This window comes from Rhopilema esculentum, chromosome 5 (assembly GCF_057945365.1).
Source record: "Rhopilema esculentum isolate cy_ngs chromosome 5, ASM5794536v1, whole genome shotgun sequence".
Lineage (NCBI taxonomy): Eukaryota > Metazoa > Cnidaria > Scyphozoa > Rhizostomeae > Rhizostomatidae > Rhopilema > Rhopilema esculentum.
Window position 1 is genome coordinate 8,446,891 of NC_142819.1, and position 20,061 is coordinate 8,466,951.

Sequence of the window (20,061 nt, forward strand, 5' to 3'; positions counted from 1 at the left end):
TTCTGCTGCGTCGATCATGTCTTGAATATGATTACTGACTTTAGCTTTCCATTCACTTTGTTTAGCTTTCACAAAACTCTTTTTCAATTCTTTCATTTGCCAAATTTAAATCAATTTTCTACAGATCATGCCGATTTTTTATTTAGAGGTATTTCTGAATTTTTCATGAGAAAACGTTAAAAATTACACAAAAACATTTTTCGTGATATCCATTTTTGGTACTCTTTTATATGGCCCATAGTCAACTATTGCTTTTAGCGATATCGCTTTTCTTTCTCCAAAGAATAACAGACACATGTTCACTAGCATCAGTTTTTCAATTGATGGTGGTGTTGTTCACGAAAATGGTTTTCTTTCACGAATTAGGTTTTGCCACTGCACCAAGGATATAAAAGGTGATAGGCCCTGGTTTTAACGTAAAAATCAAGCTGTTTTAAAAGCATGAGGCGAGAAAATGTTTAGCCTTTCTCGGAAGGTCTGTTTCTTCCATCCCACCTGGATTGCATCAATGATAACTTTGACAAGAAATAATTCGTTATTTCATTCTGAATTGATTTGATTCGTTTTTACAATCGAGTCTGCTTGCTATTGATCAGAGATCATAAGAACTTCAAAAGGAGCTGCTGATGGATTTTTGATGAAGTCAGCACCTCCAAACCTCAGTCTGGGCCAGTTTGAGATTTTTTGCCAATTTGTTTTCGTATTGAAACCGCAAAGAGGAGATTGAGTATGTTGTAGTCATTTTCGACTTCTTGCTTCTTGCAAGCACTTCACGGTCTCCACCTTCCAGGAAAGCTTGCGAAGGGGAGTTTCCGAGCAAGCACTTTATCTTTTCTTTTCTTATCTCCAAAGTAAAGACAGGTTCTGCCTTGATAAAGGTTGCAAGCAAAAGCGTACCACTTGTATCAGAGCCACAGTCGCAGTGAAGGTCAAACACTCTTTCACTGACCAACACTTTTACTGAGGTTCTGGCACCTATGGAGCAACAGCAGCGAAAGGGTTCTCGGCGTGGTCGGATTTTGTATTTGCCCAATCCAGTCCCAGTGTGTAAAGCAAAGGGTGGGGACGGGTATTTTTCTGACGAAGAACTTCGTGATATGACTCTGTGATGAGAAATTGGACATCTGTGTTCTCTTTTAGTAGCAGCAGCACTTCCTGTCACTAAAAAAGGACTTTCCTGTCAATAAGGGTGATGTCTGAGACACTTAGTCCCCGCTTAGAGCCTTCGTGGTTGGTGTGGCGAAATTTGGTCCCGTTTGTCCGTAATCCGTGTTTTCTTTTGGAAACGAGGCGGCGACGTGGGAGCAACAAAAACAACAACAGCAACAAAGCTATTGCTTTTTCTCCACAAGATGGCGGATAACCTTGGACCACTGTCTCATGCTCGAAGCACGCATTACACGGAATGGCAACCTACCGCCGAGTTGATGCAACCATTGATTGAAATGGGAGTTTCAGAAAATGCTGCTAAACGGGTAAAAAAAACTATGAGCCCTTTTTCTCGCGAAATGATCTCAAATCAATATGTGTGCCAGACTGGAAACTTTGCTTCTTGCGCGGGCAAGTTTATTTTGAAAATTTGAGACTGCGCGCCTGAAATTGTGCACTCTTAGTTATTTTTATTGTTAATAATGTTAAATGCTATTGTCTAGGGATCTAGGGGATTTTGCGCGGCCAATATGCAAAAGCGCGCAGATGTGTGCGCGGGCAATATATTGCGGGCGCGCAGCAAAGTTTCCAGTCTGGTATGTGTGTAATTTGGGACAAATTCTTGGTTTTTTACCTACCTCTACTCACTCACTGCTATTAGATAGGCGAATTCAATTTTTTTATATATACATTTGGGATGTAAAGAATTGGTGATGAAGAAGGAAATTTTTGTATATTCTTTTGTCGTCGGTAATAATATATCATTCTCACGGCTGTTACGCCTATTGTTCTCGGGGAAATGAGGACAGCCAATATTTTGCCATTTAACAGACCGCAACACGCAACTTTCGAAAATTGAATGATTTTCAAAATTAAGTATAAAATCGTAGATTTATTGCAGAAAATTGCAAATAATTTTAAAACAAAGACCATCCTCTGTTTATTTTATTTCGTTTATTTGTTGTTTGCTAAATTTTATCAGGTTTTAGGGGAAGATTTTAAAGAATCACCACTTTCGTAAATTTCCGACACGATCGCGATTTTAGGCCAAAGTGCTCCTCAATGTTTTCTCGGGCGCTTCCAAACGATAGACGATAAATACCTCATTTCTTTTGCATGAATAAGATTAAGAACGAGGCTAAAAACCTGGTGGGGTGCCCTGTTCAGCACTTGGTGGAAACCAGTTAGAAATCAACTTTCTGTGCGCCCGTGTGAAATTTGAATGTTAACGGTTTTTCTGTCTGAGAGGGCACCCCAAAAATTTTATTCTCCTACGAATGAAGAGTCATCTTAGTATGTTTTTCTAGCAAAATAAGCCTGTCTGTGGAAGCGCGAGCTGATTTTCGACGACCCGGTCGGCCTAAAACTTAATGTTTTCCTATCGATTCTCAAAGCTGCGAGGCCGCCTCGCAGTGTATATCTCTTCGGCTTCTCCGTCAGGAGCGGTGAAAATATCAACTTGAAGGTAAAAAAATTAAAAAAAAAATACTTAAGTGCTATTTTCATTTATTTTCTACCTCTTCAGAGACTTCAATACAAAAATATTTCCAATTAGCCTTGTTTGGTTGGCTTTGGCAGTGGTACCGTAGACAAATTCTGTTAAAGAATTTCGCGGGAAGCCCATTCAGGGAAACCAAATTTTTTTATAAAAAACCCTAAAAGGCAATTAGAATTCTATTTCAACTTTCTAGTAAAGAATTTAATGCTAAGTTCAAAACAAAAAACAGCTTCTCTATAGCTTTTTCAAATTTTGAGATATCTTCGATTTTCTCCGATGCGGTCAGAAAACGGGCCTATGCTGTCCTGACTTCCGCGGCGTAACAGCTGTGTTCTATAAACAGTGCTGTTCCAAATTACCCTATTTCATAGTTCCAAATCATTCACATGAAATATCTAAAGGCACAGACAAACTGTTGTCTCGAAAATTTCATGTCTGTAAAATCTTCACCAAAATTTCACAAAATATAATACTTTTTAAAAACATAAAATGAGACTTAGGCCATCATGTAGTCTTTTGACTTTTGAGCAACTTGATTTTGGTTCTTAGTGCCTTACATAATGTTAATAATTTTTCATGAATACACCTTAGAACTGTCCAAAGTAACAATTAATACGACATTAAGACTGTATATAGTAATTACTAACGATTTATGGGAATCTCAAATAATTTTCCAAATTATCCCCAGGGTGGCACGTAGTTTCCCCTCTCCCAAAAATTATACCAGTTTACCCCCACCCACACATAAGTGTAAGGATGGTGCTTATCCTAGCCACCATGTATGTATAATATTGCTTTTTGGTCTACTGCCAATTGGACTCAAGAAACCACCCCAAATTTTCCTCAAAATTTGCTCTTTCTCTGTTTTCCTTAGTAGAAATACTAGTTGATATCGATTTGTTCCTATACTTTGCTCTACATCATAGCACCATTGTTTTTATGATTTGATTTTTCACATGCAGAAAAAAAAGCCAGCAAGAAACAATGTTACACAAATTGTGTGTCTTGATGAGTTTACTGACTAAATTGCAATACAGGGCATATACACTTGAAACCAGGATAATCCATGTGTTGTCAGTTACCTTACATTGGATACAACTGAGGGTCATATTATGGATAGACCTAGACAGCTGTTCAATAATAAAGTATCTACTATAAGCAGGCTTTGTTAGTAGAGAGACTCTGCTCCATCCAGACACACCTAGAAAGTTATATGACCGTGATCAATCAAGCTCCTAGTGAGTTTATGCTTTCTAAAACTGAATACAAAATCAAATTTGTTATTGAAGATATTTTAGGGATGGATACAGAATAAAAGTTGACGATCGCACATTAACACTACCCAGCAGATGGTCTAGGGGGACCTCTCTCATGGTCAAGGGCAGAGCCGTGATAGGGACCCAGCCCCCGGAACTAGAGCAACTAGGTCTAATTTCAAAGGCAAAAACCCTAAAGTTTACCATGTAGATTATTCCGACCACTATAAATAAAGAAATAATTTCACTTTGCTCAAAAAAGTCATCTTGATTTTTTATCCAAAATATTATTTTCAAGTCTTGTAAGCGTTTACTTTTTGAATGCAATTTGTCTTGCTAAGCAAGACTGATACACTTTGATCAATGAAATGCCTCAGCTGGACACCATTCTCTTTAGGAGTGAAAGTTGCAACACCAACAAGGTGCATAGGCCTTATGGTAGTTCTGAGGGTCGCGACGGGACTAGGAAATATCTCAAATTTTAGCCAGCACTGACAGCAAGTTTGTTTTCCAGCAAGTCCAACAAACAAAATATCTGGAGATTTAGAAGTGTACACTTCCTGTGCACCTCTTCCGTATAGATAAAGAAAATTAGGACTCTTTCCTTTCCCAACTTACAACCTCATCCACCTTCTTCCCTTGCCAGCAGTTGTGCGACACAGTAATCTAACATCATGTTTACAGGCTTTTTGTGCCACGCAAATATGTTAACACTTGAACCTTGATTGGTGAGATTTGGCAAAATATTTGCATAACAAAGAGCCCTGCATGTTTGTGCAGCACAGGCCACATGCTTAAAAATCACACTGTTTACGGTCTAGGATGGTCTTTGAATTTCTTCTATATTAAATTAAATCATAGCATTGTGTGTGGGACCGATCAAGTTCGGTCCTGTGTTTATTATGTAAAGAGAGTTAAACGTATTAACTGTAAAGAGAAATATAAAAGATTGTGGTAAAAATGATTGCCTAATCTTAATGGCTGAAAACGAAAACTTAATTCTGAAAATCTGATGGTCTTCCCTGCAACCTGTGCAACACCCTGAATCTGCCCCTGTGATTTTCATAATTTTTGAAAACATATTTGTTTTTGACATTCTGTAAACTGAATTGCAAAAGACTTTAAATGACATGGCATTGAATAGGTAGATTTACATAGCCTTTTTGCTTGCATGCAGCATTTTCATTTGGATCTGGTTTACAATTGGGTATTGTTCAGTTCAGTTCCTATTATTAATTTGCAATAAAATCTTTTTTATTTGCAATGTTTCCTCAATTTTTTTCAATCTGTTTAAAGTATTTCTTTTTTCAGTAACATATGTTGTTTGTGGCTTTATGTTATCATCCAGTTTCTGTGGATGATTTGTATCCCTTTGAATTTGTATCATATATTTCTTGTTTTCAAGCAGTTTTCTCAGATGCAGCTTTCTGTGTGTTGAAGCAAATATAAAATGTCAATTTTTTTATTTGGAATGTTATTAGCTACAGCTTGATAATGACTTTCCTTTCAAGGGCCTGTATTACACTGGTGGTGTTTCAGTTGATGCTGCTGCTTCTTGGGTGTTTGAGAATATGAATGATCCAGAGATCCACTCTCCATTTAAGGTATGTGTATGTCATATATTTTTCCATATTGACCAAAACTTTTTCAGTATCTTTACCTTTGTAACTCAGTATTCAGTATATTTTCTGCGTTTTTCAACCTGAATTTTCAAATTGAAGTAAATTGAAGCAAACCTGTTGTCGCGCAATATGAAGTCGCAACAAAAATAAACCTTTCTTTTAACTTCATTGTCGGCATTGGCGTTTTAGACCGTAAGTATTGATGGGATATAGATGGAGGTTTGCTTTTACCTAATAAGGATGCAAGTATACAAAAGCAGTAAAAATCTGCCGTGATAGCAGCCCGCAATCCCTTATCATCTATGCAGATAAGTGGCCGCGAAACCTTAAAAACCCTGTTAGACAAATAAACATACAACCTGTGTACCAAAATCCCTTTATCATAGACACAGCAGAAGTGCAAGAGAAAATATGCCTGGATCTGGAAATTTCCTAATGGCATAAGAGAATCAAGATGTGGTCAATTGTTATAATGAAAAATATGAAACTGGCAGATTTTATTATACCTCTCAACATAAAAAAGTGTTTATCCATATCTTATGCAAGCATTGGCTAGGATGCTAGTTGCAGAGCCTCACTCATGTGTCGTTAGAAGGCTAATGATTTTATGCCATCCTTCCAAAACATCCATGCGAAGTAGAATCAGCATCACCACACAAATCTGTACCTACATCTGCATTCCACTTTATCAGTTTGCAAAAAAAAGGGACCTTCATCCCCAAGGTGGGTTACCTTGGAGAAAAATTATGGGGTTGCGCCTTCCACAATAGATTTTTTATCCTGTCCTGAAAAAAATTCTGAAACAAGAAGCCTGTCCTGGAATAAGAGCTGTAATTCCAAATTTGAGCTTTAAGAGAATAAAGCTATAGAGTGGAAAACACTTTCATTTCTTTGACAAGTCTGGCCTGTCCTGGGAAAGTATCTTTGATGGGCAATCCTTTTCCAGAAAGAGGAGACAAAAGGTAAAACCATGTACCAGAACTTTTAGCCAGAGAAGAGACCCTGTTGGCAAGCTCATCCCCGGTTGGTCCCCTGGGCCCTCATCCAAGCATCATTTCCATTCTGTTCGTGGGATGTAATCGAAAGAGAGAAGGCAAAAGCAAATAGAGAAAACAAAAATTTGTCGATTATTAGACAAACTATACGAAGAATATTATTTGCTATTTACTATAATTTTTCTGGTGTGTCAAGTATTTTTGATTTGGTGTTTGATTTTGAAATTCTTATACTTTTGCCAAACGATTTCTATATTTTGCGAAAAATTGTTCCAGGGAGAAGATTTTCTTAACAAAAATGAACACCACAAAATTGAACTCACAACACCCAAAATAAAATTTATAACACCAAAAAACCGTATCAAAACCACGTTGGAATAACCCCTAGACCCAGGCCCATTTTCTATCTTTTATTCCGCAGTGAATTTGCAAGGAAGTAGGAAATAGTTCTTCTTCCTTGCTTTAAGATAACTCGCAACAAGTGATAACTAATTAGAAAATGATGAATTTACTTGATTTCTGTGAAAATAACCTATGAACATTCACCATTCCTGCAATTTTGAAAATGGACGCATAAAAGTTTAGTTTAATGGAAGACAAAATACAATTTCGCAGCCAATTCACAGTATCTTCAAAATCAGAATATAATCAGAATTTGCTGAAAATGTGCCTCAAGGAAGCTGTGCCGCAATAAACGCACCAAGACACAAAAAGATTGAGCTTTTTAGTGTGATAAAAGGTTCTTTGTATCGTGTTTATTTATGACCTGGATGGGTCTCCTGAGTAATTTTAATGATTTATCGAGCACTGCGCAAAATAACTCACTCTATGGATACTTATCACAATTAATTATCCTCACATTAAATATAATTCTATTGACACATACTTTGCCTTTCGGCTGTAAACGACTTTTATTATATCGAAAAAATCGAATCTTAAATCTTTGTTTGAAGTAAAACCACCGACACCAGAAGGCCAAGGGGAGGTGTCTCCATTCTTGTGTGTTAAAGAAATCTAACACAGAGCTATAAGTAACAAGTCAAAATAGACTTTGACAAAATAGACAAAATAGAAATTGCCCAACCACTTTGAAGTTTGCGCCTTACCCTCTGGAAGTAACAGTTTTTTTCTCAATGGAAACTTCAGATGAAATGTCTCTCTGAGAATTTAAGGCTTTTCTCTCATTTTGTCAATTCACTTCCCCGATGCGAAAATATGTCAAATGCAAAGAGGTTCAAGCTTTTAATTAAAGAAAACGAAACAGCGATGGAAGACTATACTTAAAAGATATTATAGGTGGTAGATGTTTTTTCTCGAAAAGGCCTAACACAGGGAAGAGAAATCGTGTTTTCGCGAGTTTAAGTTTGTTTATTCACGGTTCTTAAAATGAAATGCATTTTCACGAAGCATGGTGATGGTAGCTGTCAATGGCTGCAACCTATGCAGCTGCGGCTATCAAAAAGAGTTTTTAATGAATTAAAGAATCTATTTAGTTATAGCTAATTTTTCCATTTTTTCAGGTTGAATTGGACATACCCCCTCCAAGTGACGAAAGTGGTCAGTCAGATCCTTTAAAAATGGTTTTTATCGTCAACAACAGTTTGAAAATGGGGGTAGGCAAAATAGCCGCACAGGTAGCACACGCGGGGCTGGCGGTTCACAAGAAGCTACTGCTTGGAGAAACAAAACTACGACATATGGAAGAAGAATGGGAAGAAATGGGGTATGTTCTTAAGATTTTCCACTGTAATAGGAAGTATAATTACCTCACATTTATATTCGTATTATTGTGAGTTAAAATCCTGCACCGAAAATGATTCATTAGTGGCTGGAAAATTTCAATTTTATGGATCCTTCTCCCATAGCATCGGCTAATTTGGTCTCTTTATGTAGGTGTACGAAGATAGTCGTAAAGGCTGAATCTGCTTCTGAGCTTATGGAAATGGAACGCAAAGCAAAGGGACTGCACCTACCATGTTATCTTGTCGTCGATGCCGGGAGAACACAGGTGATTAATCCTTGGCACCAGCCTTTTACCTTTATATACCTTTATATGCCAGATATACCTTTTTGCCAACCCTTAGGCTTTAAGGCTGTGTTCAAACGAACGTCGAACGGCGTATGGCCTTCTTATATTATCAAAATTATCCCACCTTTCAGCCCATAAGCTAGCAGATGGGATTAAATTATCACATGTTTACATGCAGATTCTATCCCACCAAATACGTATATGTTATGTTTCTTATCCTACCACACAGCTTTTCCCGGATACCTCAACGCGAATTTTTATCGTTATGGTATGCGAACGCATGCGCATAGAGGCGAATTTCATCCTACCTTCAAGCCAATTTTTGTGTTTACATGGAAGAGTTCATCCCATTCAGGCAAGATCGGGTAAGCTGAGAGCCATGTGGAGAATTGCTTGGACAAAAGACAATAGTTTTCACTGGCCTCAGCGATAAATTTCATCAAATTTCTTACAATTTTCCTGTCTAAAACATGCTTTCGAGCATAAATCAAAAGTACACATGATTCTGGCACGTTAAACCCTTTATAGTTGAATTGCATGTCTTATTTTTCTTTTTTCTTCAACTTTCAAACCGCCATTTTTTATTTTAAAACAGCAAGTCCCCGACAATCGAAAGTTCTTCAGTGCAGCATTCGTAGGCTTGTGCAAGGACATGTCGTACCATCTGCAATATTGTATAAGTCTCGTGTTCGATATACAGAAAGTGCACACGGAGGCTAAAGAGCACTTTTTGCGCTTCTTTTTGATATGAAAATTTCCGTCTTCGCGCGAAAAAAGTTATCGGCATTTTCAGTCTGAATTTTGAGAAATTTTCTCTACGGGTTTGAGATAAGATAAGTAATGGAATTATCTAGTAGCTCGTTCGTTTTCAGTAACAATTTATTGTGTTTTCTCATTTATATTTTGTCTAGCCTGCTTAGCGAGCTATGCACACAATATTTTCATAGAATGATGATTTATTTTTACTGGTTTTTATTGAGGAGCCGCAAAGTAGCAAGTCTCCAATCCCCTGTACTTTTTCTTTCGTATGAGAATCTCATTTGCCACGGATAGAGTTTTAAACACATTTGAACCCAAGATGTAAATTGCAAAGCCTTGTATAGAAATAGTAATGATCAATGTAAGTAAATTGTACCAGGAAATATTTTTTTTAAAAAAGATAACGACGTTTCGAGCATAGCCCGTTACTTGATAAGAAGAATAGAGCGCAGCAGAACGATCTTGATTTAGTTTGAACACTTTAACAAGACAGCTACAGCGCTTGCATAATACAGTTTTGAGTTTGGAATAATTATTGGTTGGTTTTTCTTATTTCTTTTGACTTTATCCTTTACCTGTTTTTATGTTTTTTAGCTACATTATTATGCAATCAGGAGAAGCTAGTTTATATTTCTGTTGGAATATATTACAATTTATTACATATGGGTTGATAATTATGTGTATGTAGTAATCAGAAAGTAGGCCATATATGAAGCACTCTTGAAAAGGCACTGTATTGTGCTGTGTTGCATTGTCTGAAGCAAGATGTTATTGTGAAAATGATCAGTCAAAACACGTCATCTAGAAGTTTGCGATCAGCCTGAGCTGTTAGCGGCAAAATGTAAGATAGCAGCAATAGAGAAGCACGTATTGCTTTAAACTGTTGAATCGCTTAAACTGCATTCAGGTAGGGGTTCTGTAGCGCTACACTGTTAAGGTACTCGTTTGATGCTGTGAGATAGCTGTCCAGAGCATCTGTGCACGCAGGTTTGAGTTTAAATTCGCTGATTTAAGCACACAATAATTTTTTTAGATTAACTATTTATTGCATTGAAACGCAGAGAAGATTTTGCACAGTTAATCTGCAGTTACGAACTGTAGTTTTCATTTTTGCTATGGAGATCACTTAGAATGATTTCGTCTTTTGCAGTGTTTAGAAACATACAATCTAAATGCTAGAGATTGAGCGAAAATTTCTAAAACATGCCTGTACTAATTATTAGTAAAATAAACATTCCTTCGGAATATTAGTAAGCGTTAAATCAACGTCAGTAAAAATGCATCAATCATTTTCAATCAAATTTATACTCATTTATACAAATTTATACATTCTTCCAACTTTCGTATATGTTTTTTAATTACTAAAATTTCGAAAATATCAAGTTTACATTCTTGTGTTAAGCTGTTAAGCTCTCTAGAAATGTTACCAAAAAATAAATCAAAGCAGAAACATGCTTTGTGATAATTTTCCTTCGCACTTATAATCCTTTTGCTATATAGATATGTTTATAACTGTGAAAAACGTTTGCTAGAAAACGCTTTGGGCTTAAATTATATCTGCGAAAGCAAGCTTAACAAAATATGGTCAAATAGGTGAGAGGTTACATGGCTGATGTATCATTACGATTGGCACGTGAGCTCCAGCCAGTAAACCGATTGATTTGAAGACGACTACGTGTTGCTCTTTATGCTGTCTTTGTTCTCATGGTCATGCCTACTGAACTCTCTAAGGATTTCTATTACAATTTCAGGTGCATCCTTCCTCCGTAACTGTTCTTGGAATTTTCGGAAAGGCTGAAGATGTCAACAAAGTGACTGGCCATCTTGCTTTGCTATAGGTATTGCTTCAATTAACAGAGACTAGCTTCCTATAACAGCCCCTAATCATCCCGGCTAACCCAACGAGAGAGGCATTTGCTTTTGTTTTTATTCTTTCATCGCAACTTGTGAAGACAGATAGCCATTTTGTTTTGGATTTATCAATATTTTATTCGAAACCACGAAAATGTTTGCATCTAATGGCATTTGCACAAAGTACTTCAGGTCTGCCAACAATAAACGTAAGATTCAAATGAATCTGAATCATGCGACAGTTCTGGTAACATTTTGGATTTTTTGCAAGTGTCTAAAATCTGGATTTCTTTCGAGTGCCTTACTTTTCCAAGATTAATTTTATCCAAATACTTATAACCTATCTTTATAGAATTTATGATCTAAAATGCTAGAGGTTTTTGTGTAATTACAATAACGAGCTATTGACTTGTTACAAAATGCTGATACACCAGATTTGTTAGGGCGTTGGTGACAGTTGATTGCATTTTTATATTGCATTTTAGATAGGTATTTTGCTACATATGGAATTAAAAAGTTGAAAGTTGAAGGTTAGTTTGTCTGAAAATTGATGTTATAGATTAGGTAATAGGCGAATGACACCTAGTGAGAAAATTATTGTCTTAGAAATATCGGTTTTAGACATGCCAAGATATAAATTTCATTTTTGCATTCAATTGTTGTTGGACTTTGTAAATTTGAAGGGGAACACGTCGACTGCAACCTCGGGGGGTAAACTAAGCCAATTTTTTGACGGGGACGTATCATTTTAGTTTAAAATTTGGACCCATAATTCGGCAAATGTCTAAAAAATATAACCCATAATTCCGCTAACATGTTGAAAACTATATCCATAATTCCGCAAAGCAAAAAAAATGTTAAAGGACATGAAAATCATTTAAAAGATTTTGCATGTCCGTTGCCTCAAAATCTCAAATTACACACATTTCATACTTTTATTTCTAACTGGACAATCATTTTGTTAATGCTAAATCTCCCTCCTAATGATTTTGCAATATTTTCCCAAAATGGTACCCATAATTCTGCATGTTTCTTCAAATGTTATCCATGGTTCCGCAAATATTTCAAAAACTTATACCGATAATTCCAGACTTTTCAGAAAACAGTACCCCTAAATAATGGCACGTCCCCGTACCTTCAAACATGTTAAGATACCCCTCCCCCTCCGAGACTCCATCCCAATTCCATCCAAACAAACTCCATCCAATCGATGTAATCTGGAATCTAAAATAATTAATGGTTACTGAGAATTTCGCTAGTTTAACTGAATTCATATTATTTAGTATTTGATATAAGTAACAGAATTTAAGCAATTGGAGGACAGTTTATCTAAAAAAATATTAGAGGCATATGGTAGCCTAAATCATGCGATAGATCGGTAGTTGTAAAGCGTTTTGTTTGTATCCTGCTGTTTTCCACTGACATACAGCAAGCAAATCATTTAAGAGATGGCAAGCTTTGCCACTCAAACATCTTTATTTTTCTTTCATTATTTAATCTCCTGCTTTCTCCTAACTACCTCAATTTCTTTCTTTTCTAAGCGTATATTTACCACCCTCTCAATTTATTTAAATTAAAAAAAACAATACTTCGTTTATCCTCGTATTACTCTTATGAAATAACTTAGGTTTGTATTTATTTAATGTTTACTTCTGTTAGCAGCTTCTCATCTGCAATAACCAAGAAAATTTATGTGTCAATTTATGAATGCTTCTTTTCGTGGCCCAATGGCACGCTCGGCAGACAGTTAAAGAGCAATAGATTAGTTACTTTGAAATCCATATATCATTTGTTGCTGTTACTACCTGCTGGCTGCTTGATGCTGTAACCAGGGTATTTGAGCTATGGTCTGTTTGGAGGCCAATCGAGAGGGGGCTAGGAGGCAGTCGCCCCTGCACCCATAGACAAAGTGGGGTCTGCTTTTAATAACACTGTATCTATTTAAGATATGACTGTTAATGACATGGTAATTACCAATCATATCTGTACAAGGACAATTCAGCAATGTTTTACGAATATCAGTTAAAAGATACTTTTGACAATTCTTTGCATTTTAAATCCGGAAGCTATCCAGGTTTATGGTTTTGTGTGGGAAGTGGCCCAGGTGTGGTTCTCGGCGGTTTGTTCTTTGGGTTCTTATAAACTTTTAATTCTTGTTTATAGACTGACGTACTGTAGTCTTTTTGTTTAGTTTCTACAAAGGAACTTATGAAGTTGTTTACACAAGTGAAAGTAGCTCGGTTACATTTCGATCCGATCCAAATGGGATCTATTCCGGGGTTTTTTGCCCATGTTTTTAGCTTTCGACTTAGCGAATTTCAAACAATGCTCTGTAAAATTCATTACTTTCTTTCGAGGCTACTCCTGCTATTTTCTTTCCTTGTAAAAGAACTAAATTTTTATAAGAAATACAAACTACTTTTTTCACAATTTATTGCTTATAAAATAAACCGAATTTTTCTGAAATTTGCTTTAACTCAACATCTTCATAGAGAACAGTTATAAACTTGGAAACATACATCATTTAGTGCTTTATGTCCTCCCCTTTTATGCACATCCTTGTATGAATTGTTTTTTATGTGTGAAGTTATATCAGAAAATCCTTTGAAATCATGTTTTGTAGACAAGGCATGTTTAAAGGGGTATTTCTGAGGTGAGGGACTACTTTTGTCTTTTTCAGCAAATCGAATTGTGTAGGTTTGCCAAGTGCCAAGTTTCTTGGCCTAATAGGAAACTAGATCAAGTTACCACTATATCATGTTCCATAGAATGAGTACTCCAGTCTAAAAGAGGCAAAGGGGTATTTCGGAGGTGGGGGACCATTTTTATCATTTTTAGCAAGTCAAATTGTGTAGGTTTGCCAAGTTTCATGGCTTTACAGCTAACAGAAATGGATTAACCATAGTTGTGTCCTCTGAGTGCTGGTCACAGGACCCCCATCTTAAAACTAGCGAAAGGGGTATTTCTAAAGTGGGGGACCACTTTTATCATTTTCAGCAAGTTTCATGGCTGTATAGTTAGCATACTAATGTATTCTGAGTATGGCTTTGAAAAAAACAAACATTTAGTAAATTAAAGCTTTTCGTCTGACACTCTTCAGAGTTCAAAACGTCAGAACATAGATCGAAAACTCTACGCTAGGAAATATATATATACCCAGTTGTGGATCGAAATAGGCCAATCAGAAACACGAACACATGACTGTATAGGTTGACCAATCAGTGCCGCTTGCCTATTGAGAATGTTACCAATGGAGTCCTAAGGTGAAAACCTTAATGTAAACTTAAATAACATCCTCTGGATAGCCGTTCCCCAGAAAGATCTTAGTTAGTTAGTTAGTTCCGAGTCGAGTTTAGACTTGGAACAAATCATCAGTGTCCTATGTGTAAGCGTTTTGATGAGGCTGATTTTCCTTTGTTTTGGGCAAAACGAACTGCATCGAGTGTATAACCCCGAAAATGTGGGTTTACGGTATACACTAGTGAGAAATCCAGTGCCAGATTTATCAACCAAAACATCTAGTAATGGCAAGGAGTTATTTGCTTTTTTTCTTTTCAAATGTAAAATGTAGGGCTGTGTGAAGGCCATTAAGGCGTTTTAGGAAAATATCACACTCAGCCTCTGTTTTGAAAACGGTACATGTGTCATCCACATACCGAAAATAAACCACTGGCTTTTGGTCGCAGTCAAACAAACGTTCTTCATGAAAGCTGACAAGGATATTGGCCAAGGCAGATCCCAGAGGGCTACCCATAGCGACACCATCCTTTTGTTGGTACATTTCATTGTTAAAGCTGAATTCAACTTAACGTGTTGCAGTTTCCATCAGTTCAATGAATACTTCCTCTGGGAATGGTGGGCTATTAAGCTCGCTCCAGTACAAAGCGTCGGCACATATTTTGATGGTCTCATTCAAAGGGACATTTGTGAAAAGACTGCTAATGTCAAAGGAACACATGAAAGATGTTTCGTCTTTGATGTTCAAGTTTTGCATGAATTCAGCGAACGTAAAACAGTCCTTAAAGGCATTGAGTCATGGTAAAAACTGGTTCTCCGCGGGGGGTTTGCATGTTTCCATGTGATAAGTTTGTTTTCATGTGATCAGACATTCTTTGTCGAAAGCGAAAGGGATTTGAAAAGCCTTTGTGGCATTTGAAAGGTACAAATGGGGGAAGAAGTTTGAAATCTTTTGTAGAGAGCAAGAGAAAAGAGAGAGGAAGAAAGAACCTTCAGAAATGGCGGAACAAAGAGCACTTACAACATCGTGTGTGCAGTTCGCTTGACAGCCAATCAGATTAGCGAAGCTATTATAATGACTCAGCAATTTTTGCAATTTGGGATACGCTTCCTATTTACCATGACTCAATGCCTTGAATGCCACACAAAAAAGTTATGTTGTATATGAATTTACGTGCCAGTGTGATTCTGGCTACGTAGGACGCACCACCCAGAGATTAGAGGATAGAATAAAACAACATGTTCCGTCTAATATTAGAAACAAAACCCATCCCCAAAAAGAACAGCCACCTCGGTCTTGCAAATCTAAAATTACAATTAAAACCTGCGATTCTGCTATCGGGCAGCATTTACTAGAAAACCCAGATTGTGCAAGGAACTATAATGGCGACATGTTTCGGATTATTGGTAAAGCCCGATCATCGTTCCACCTAGCAGTTTTGGAATATATCTGCATAAGCACGAAAAAACCGCTATTGTGTAGACAAAAGGAGTTCCTTTTTCACCTTAGGACTCCATTGGTAACATTCTCAATAGGCAAGCGGCACTGATTGGTCAACCTATACAGTCATGTGTTCGTGTTTCTGATTGGCCTATTTCGATCCACAACTGGGTATATATATTTCCTAGCGTAGAGTTTTCGATCTATGTTCTGACGTTTTAAACTCTGAAGAGTGTCAGACGAAAGCTTTAGTTTACTAAATGTTTGCTTTTTTCAAAGCCATTTCAAGTTTTGTACCACCAAAAGATTGTTTGTTTTCTGGGTACTGGGCACAAGTACCCCAGTCTAAAAATAGCACAAGGAGCAGTCATGAGGGTGGGGGCCATTTTTATCTTTCTTTAGCAATTCGAATTGTGTAGGTTTTGCAAGTTTCATGGCTGTATAGTTAACAGAAATAAACTTACCATACTAACGTATTCTGAGTACTGGGCACAAGTACCCCAGTCTAAAAATAGCTCAAGGGTTTTTCCCAAAATCGGTCTATATTCTGTCTTGTTACGCATATCGAATTCTGAACTACTAGGCATGTTCGTTTAGATACTTCTTTTTTTGTTTCTGCCAGTCACATATCCGTGTGGTGATCCCTGAATTGAAATTCTTCTATAAGCCTTATGAATTTGATTCTAAGGAGATTTAGGGAGGGTACCTAATGGTTTCCCGAATTCCAGCTACGTTTTTGGCTCGCTGATTGCGTTTTTTAGTTTCTGACGACAGCCGCTCGGCCAAAGATGCAGTTACTAACCGATGCTACTGTGGCATAATTTTATTTCGTCGTTATTGACTTTTTTTGTGTAGGTTCTCTAATTAAAACGAGAAAGATTCTACTATTTCTTTTGTCGCCTCCAATTTTGAAGATGTCACACTGTACCTGGATGATTCTTTAACGACAACTTGGCTTGAACTCTTATTGCAGCAATAACAAGATTTTAAAAACAATCAATTGCAATACTACTCTTTTAACCGAGAACGCAACATCCCTATTGTCTAACTTCTTCACAGTTTCCAATATTTGCATAACGCTGTAAACTGGACACTATTGCGTTTCTTTTCTTTGTTTCTAATGAACTTAAACTCAAGAAGTTAATAATTTAAAGCCACAGCAAGGCTTCGACTGGGAAATAGAGTGTTTTTTGTCATTTGCGCAAGGATCACGCACCTCATAGCCTGAAATTTAAATGCTAAACTCGTCGACTGAGACAGTTGCCATGTCGAGGTAAGCTAAGACCTTTCATTTTAGAAAACTTTACGGAAACTGGAGAAAACTCGATCATAACATAATGTTCGAGCATGATTCAAATATACTCTCTCGTTTTTTATAAGAACAATTTTATAAGAACATGAGCCTTAAAATTGTTCAAAAGGTTTCAAAAAGATTAAAATGCTGAGGATGAGCTACTGTAAAATGTAATTTGGAACAGCTTTTTATCTCAAAAACTTTTAGGATTTTTAGCCATGTGTGGGTGCTTTTTCGGTATATATTCAAACCTGTCTGCAAATGAAGGTTGTCTTATTCATTTTGTTGGTAAATGAGGCCACACCTCCCTAGAGCAAAAAGTTAGCAATCGCGTTGCTTACACCCTATTAATTTAAGAACAAATAAAGAACAATCAAGCCTTAGATTTTCGAAAAAATTAAGAACAGTCAGCGTGAATTTAAATTTACTGGTTCTTATAAAAATGATTGTAAGTATCGATTACAGCAATGTTGAGCGGGAGTTTCGGTTAACTCCCGTATGCTTTTGAATGTTGTGCCCCTCTCAACTTGCCTTGTAACATTCTAACACTCAACTTTGCTCAAAGAAACAAGTTGTAAATTTGTTACCATTATCAGTTAGATTTTGCTTCTTACTTTTGTAGCATCCTTCTCGTTCTCTGCAATATCCCCCTGGTCTATCTAGGTGAGTTAATTATGCAAAACTCTTTTAACAAACTTTGGTTGCCTCCCTCTGTTATTTTTATTTATAAATACCATCTGCAGGGATTTATTTCCGAACAATCTGTTTCAGTTGATCAATTTATTTTCCTTGTAGTCAAAACCAGTGCATTCTTCGAAATCGCTTATTCAATCGCCGAAACTAGTGGACTTCCTGTGTGCAAATTTTTACCGCAGGACTGTGCATTTCCGCCTGATTAAGAGTTTGACATCGATGATCTGAATGTTTAAAATGCTTAGACGTGTCAGAGGAGAGTTTCAGACCAAGGATGTTGGTTTTCTTATAATTAGAACCTCATAACTTCGATCAGCATTTTCCATAGGGGCAAAATCTAGAAAAATGGACACACTCAAGGTTCCTGGTACACAAGGTAAGAATTGTAAATATTTGAGAAATCAACGCTGCTAAAGCAATTCGTTTTCGGGTTGTTGCCTACAGGAAAATATGATAAAGCAAACTTTAAACTCGAATTAACATGCTTCAACAATCTATTTCCAAGCCCATCTTAAAATCTGTATACCCGACTCCCTTTGATGGCATTTTCACAACGTATTTTATAAATAAAGCTGAAAAATTGGGAACTTGACATCGGATCTTTGTTCTATGTATTCTCTCGATCCAATGGAGTATTAGGAAAAAACGTTATATTTCATGTAAGGATAATCGCAATTTTCGCTTGACATGTATGGTAAATAATAATGTTTCCAAAAAATCACCGGTAAGAAATTTTATATTCATTTTCCTATTTCTGTTGACCAAATTTGCCTCCTGTAGTATCTTTATTTGATAAAAAGTAGTTTTTAGCAGGTGGATCTCGCTCATTTTTCTTTTGTTTAAATCAGTTGTTCAAGTATTATTCACAAGTTTCACTGTTTTCGTTCTTAATGACTTCTGTTTGGCCCACCGGTGGCTGAGAAGTTGACTCTAGCAATGTAAACCTGAGAAGAAGAAAAAACATTTGTAGAGCCGTGTTCTTCATCAAATATGGCAGGTTTATAAAAGCGTCTATCTCTTACTTGGATTTATTATTTGTGCTAACAAGTTTTCAAGGTCACAAGACAATTATAGGGCATCGGTTCTGTCAAGTTTTGTTTGTTTACAGTCCGTAGGGGAACGGTTTCCGCCAGCATGGGTATGTATAAATGTTACGTTTCTGATCTAAGTTTACGTTTTACCGTCAGATTTGTTAATGAAACATTTCATGTATACGTTGGTGTTCAAAGACTGGAATCCCAAACGATACACTCTCTTTAGTAAGGTTTCCCACACGCTGACTTACATTATAATTTTTTTTGAATGGCCTAAAAATTTCATACCTTGATCCATGGCCACAGTATGACCTTGGCGGTTATGTTTAGTGTTAACTTTTGTTGTCCTTACTTGACTTTAGATAAATGAATAAATATGACAAGTGTCAACCATTGATAGATAAACTCATTATTTATTTATAAGGTTGCTATGCCTGACAACGGTGTAGGCCACAGTTAGGCCGTTTCGTATGGAGTTTGATAAACTGGAATAAGTTAATTGCGGATTGTTTTGCCTCCAAACATTGTCTAACACGCGGTTTCACATTATTTAAGCATCATACAGTCTGCAACTGCATTAGATCGTTTTTTCTTAACGAGGCTTCCAGCTGTTTAATCTCATTTCAAAGGTAAGGAGGAAACGTAATTATATCTTACCAGTAGATTGTCTGGACAAGATATTAAACTTTCATCGTCGGCCATGCAAAAGGTAAAATATCCTTATTGGTGGTCTAAGACAATAAATCCATTTTTATCCATTCTAGCCTCAGTTTTGAGAAAGCAATCATGCTGTATTTGACAATTTATTAAGCTCCTGTCTGTTCGCTGTGACATGATTTCTTATGTCAAGTGAAATTATATTTTACAGCTAGTTTCAAAAGTGATCAAAGTTCTTTCCTTTTTTATGTTTGTAAGGTTGGGTAAGTTCATTTAGCTATCAAACAATTTCTTTCTGTGAACTGATATCTGTGCAAACTCCCCATTAGATATATATATATAAATATATATTTATAAATATAATTTATAAATATGATATAATATTTTTTTCTCAAACTCTTTGCTATGTATATTTCGCTCTACATGCAAATGAATTGAGCACTGTGCTACAGAAACATCAACAGACAAATTTCTTATTTATAAATATATGCAAGTTATATTTTTAGTTTGTAGTTTGTAATGGATCTTTACAGGCCTGTTTTGTGA

The 20,061-nt window shown here is 36.5% G+C and overlaps 2 protein-coding genes across 5 annotated transcripts in view; both read left to right on the forward strand.

The window, feature by feature from the left end:
• The first annotated feature begins 950 nt into the window (after window positions 1–950).
• LOC135690061 (peptidyl-tRNA hydrolase 2, mitochondrial) lies at window positions 951–11,940 on the forward strand. Of its 2 annotated transcripts, XM_065207513.2 has the most exons (6): window positions 951–1,475; window positions 5,415–5,507; window positions 8,041–8,243; window positions 8,414–8,528; window positions 11,060–11,146; window positions 11,645–11,940. In XM_065207513.2, the coding sequence occupies exons 1-5, from the start codon at window positions 1,353–1,355 to the stop codon at window positions 11,144–11,146; spliced, it is 621 nt and encodes a 206-aa protein (XP_065063585.2). In that variant the 5' UTR covers window positions 951–1,352; the 3' UTR covers window positions 11,645–11,940. The 2 variants fall into 2 exon arrangements, with proteins under 2 accessions (XP_065063585.2, XP_065063584.2); XM_065207512.2 differs by having other exon boundaries at window positions 1,087–1,475; window positions 11,060–11,940.
• A 4,795-nt stretch (window positions 11,941–16,735) lies between these two features.
• LOC135690058 (transmembrane and coiled-coil domains protein 1) overlaps window positions 16,736–20,061 on the forward strand; it is a 46,994-nt gene continuing 43,668 nt past the window's right edge. Inside the window, exon 1 of one of the 3 annotated variants that reach the window (XM_089108722.1) lies at window positions 16,736–18,200. In XM_089108722.1, the coding sequence (XP_088964848.1) occupies window positions 18,170–18,200 (31 nt within the window). In that variant the 5' untranslated portion in view covers window positions 16,736–18,169. The other 2 variants (XM_089108723.1, XM_089108724.1) reach the window with 2 other exon arrangements.

Coding starts and splice junctions, on each gene's coding strand:
- LOC135690061 (XM_065207513.2), top strand. CDS start 1,353: ATGGCGGATAACCTTGGACCACTGTCTCATGCTCGAAGCACGCATTAC. Junction 5,508..8,040: donor AGATCCACTCTCCATTTAAG/GTATGTGTATGT, acceptor CCATTTTTTCAG/GTTGAATTGGACATACCCCC. Junction 8,244..8,413: donor GAAGAATGGGAAGAAATGGG/GTATGTTCTTAA, acceptor CTCTTTATGTAG/GTGTACGAAGATAGTCGTAA.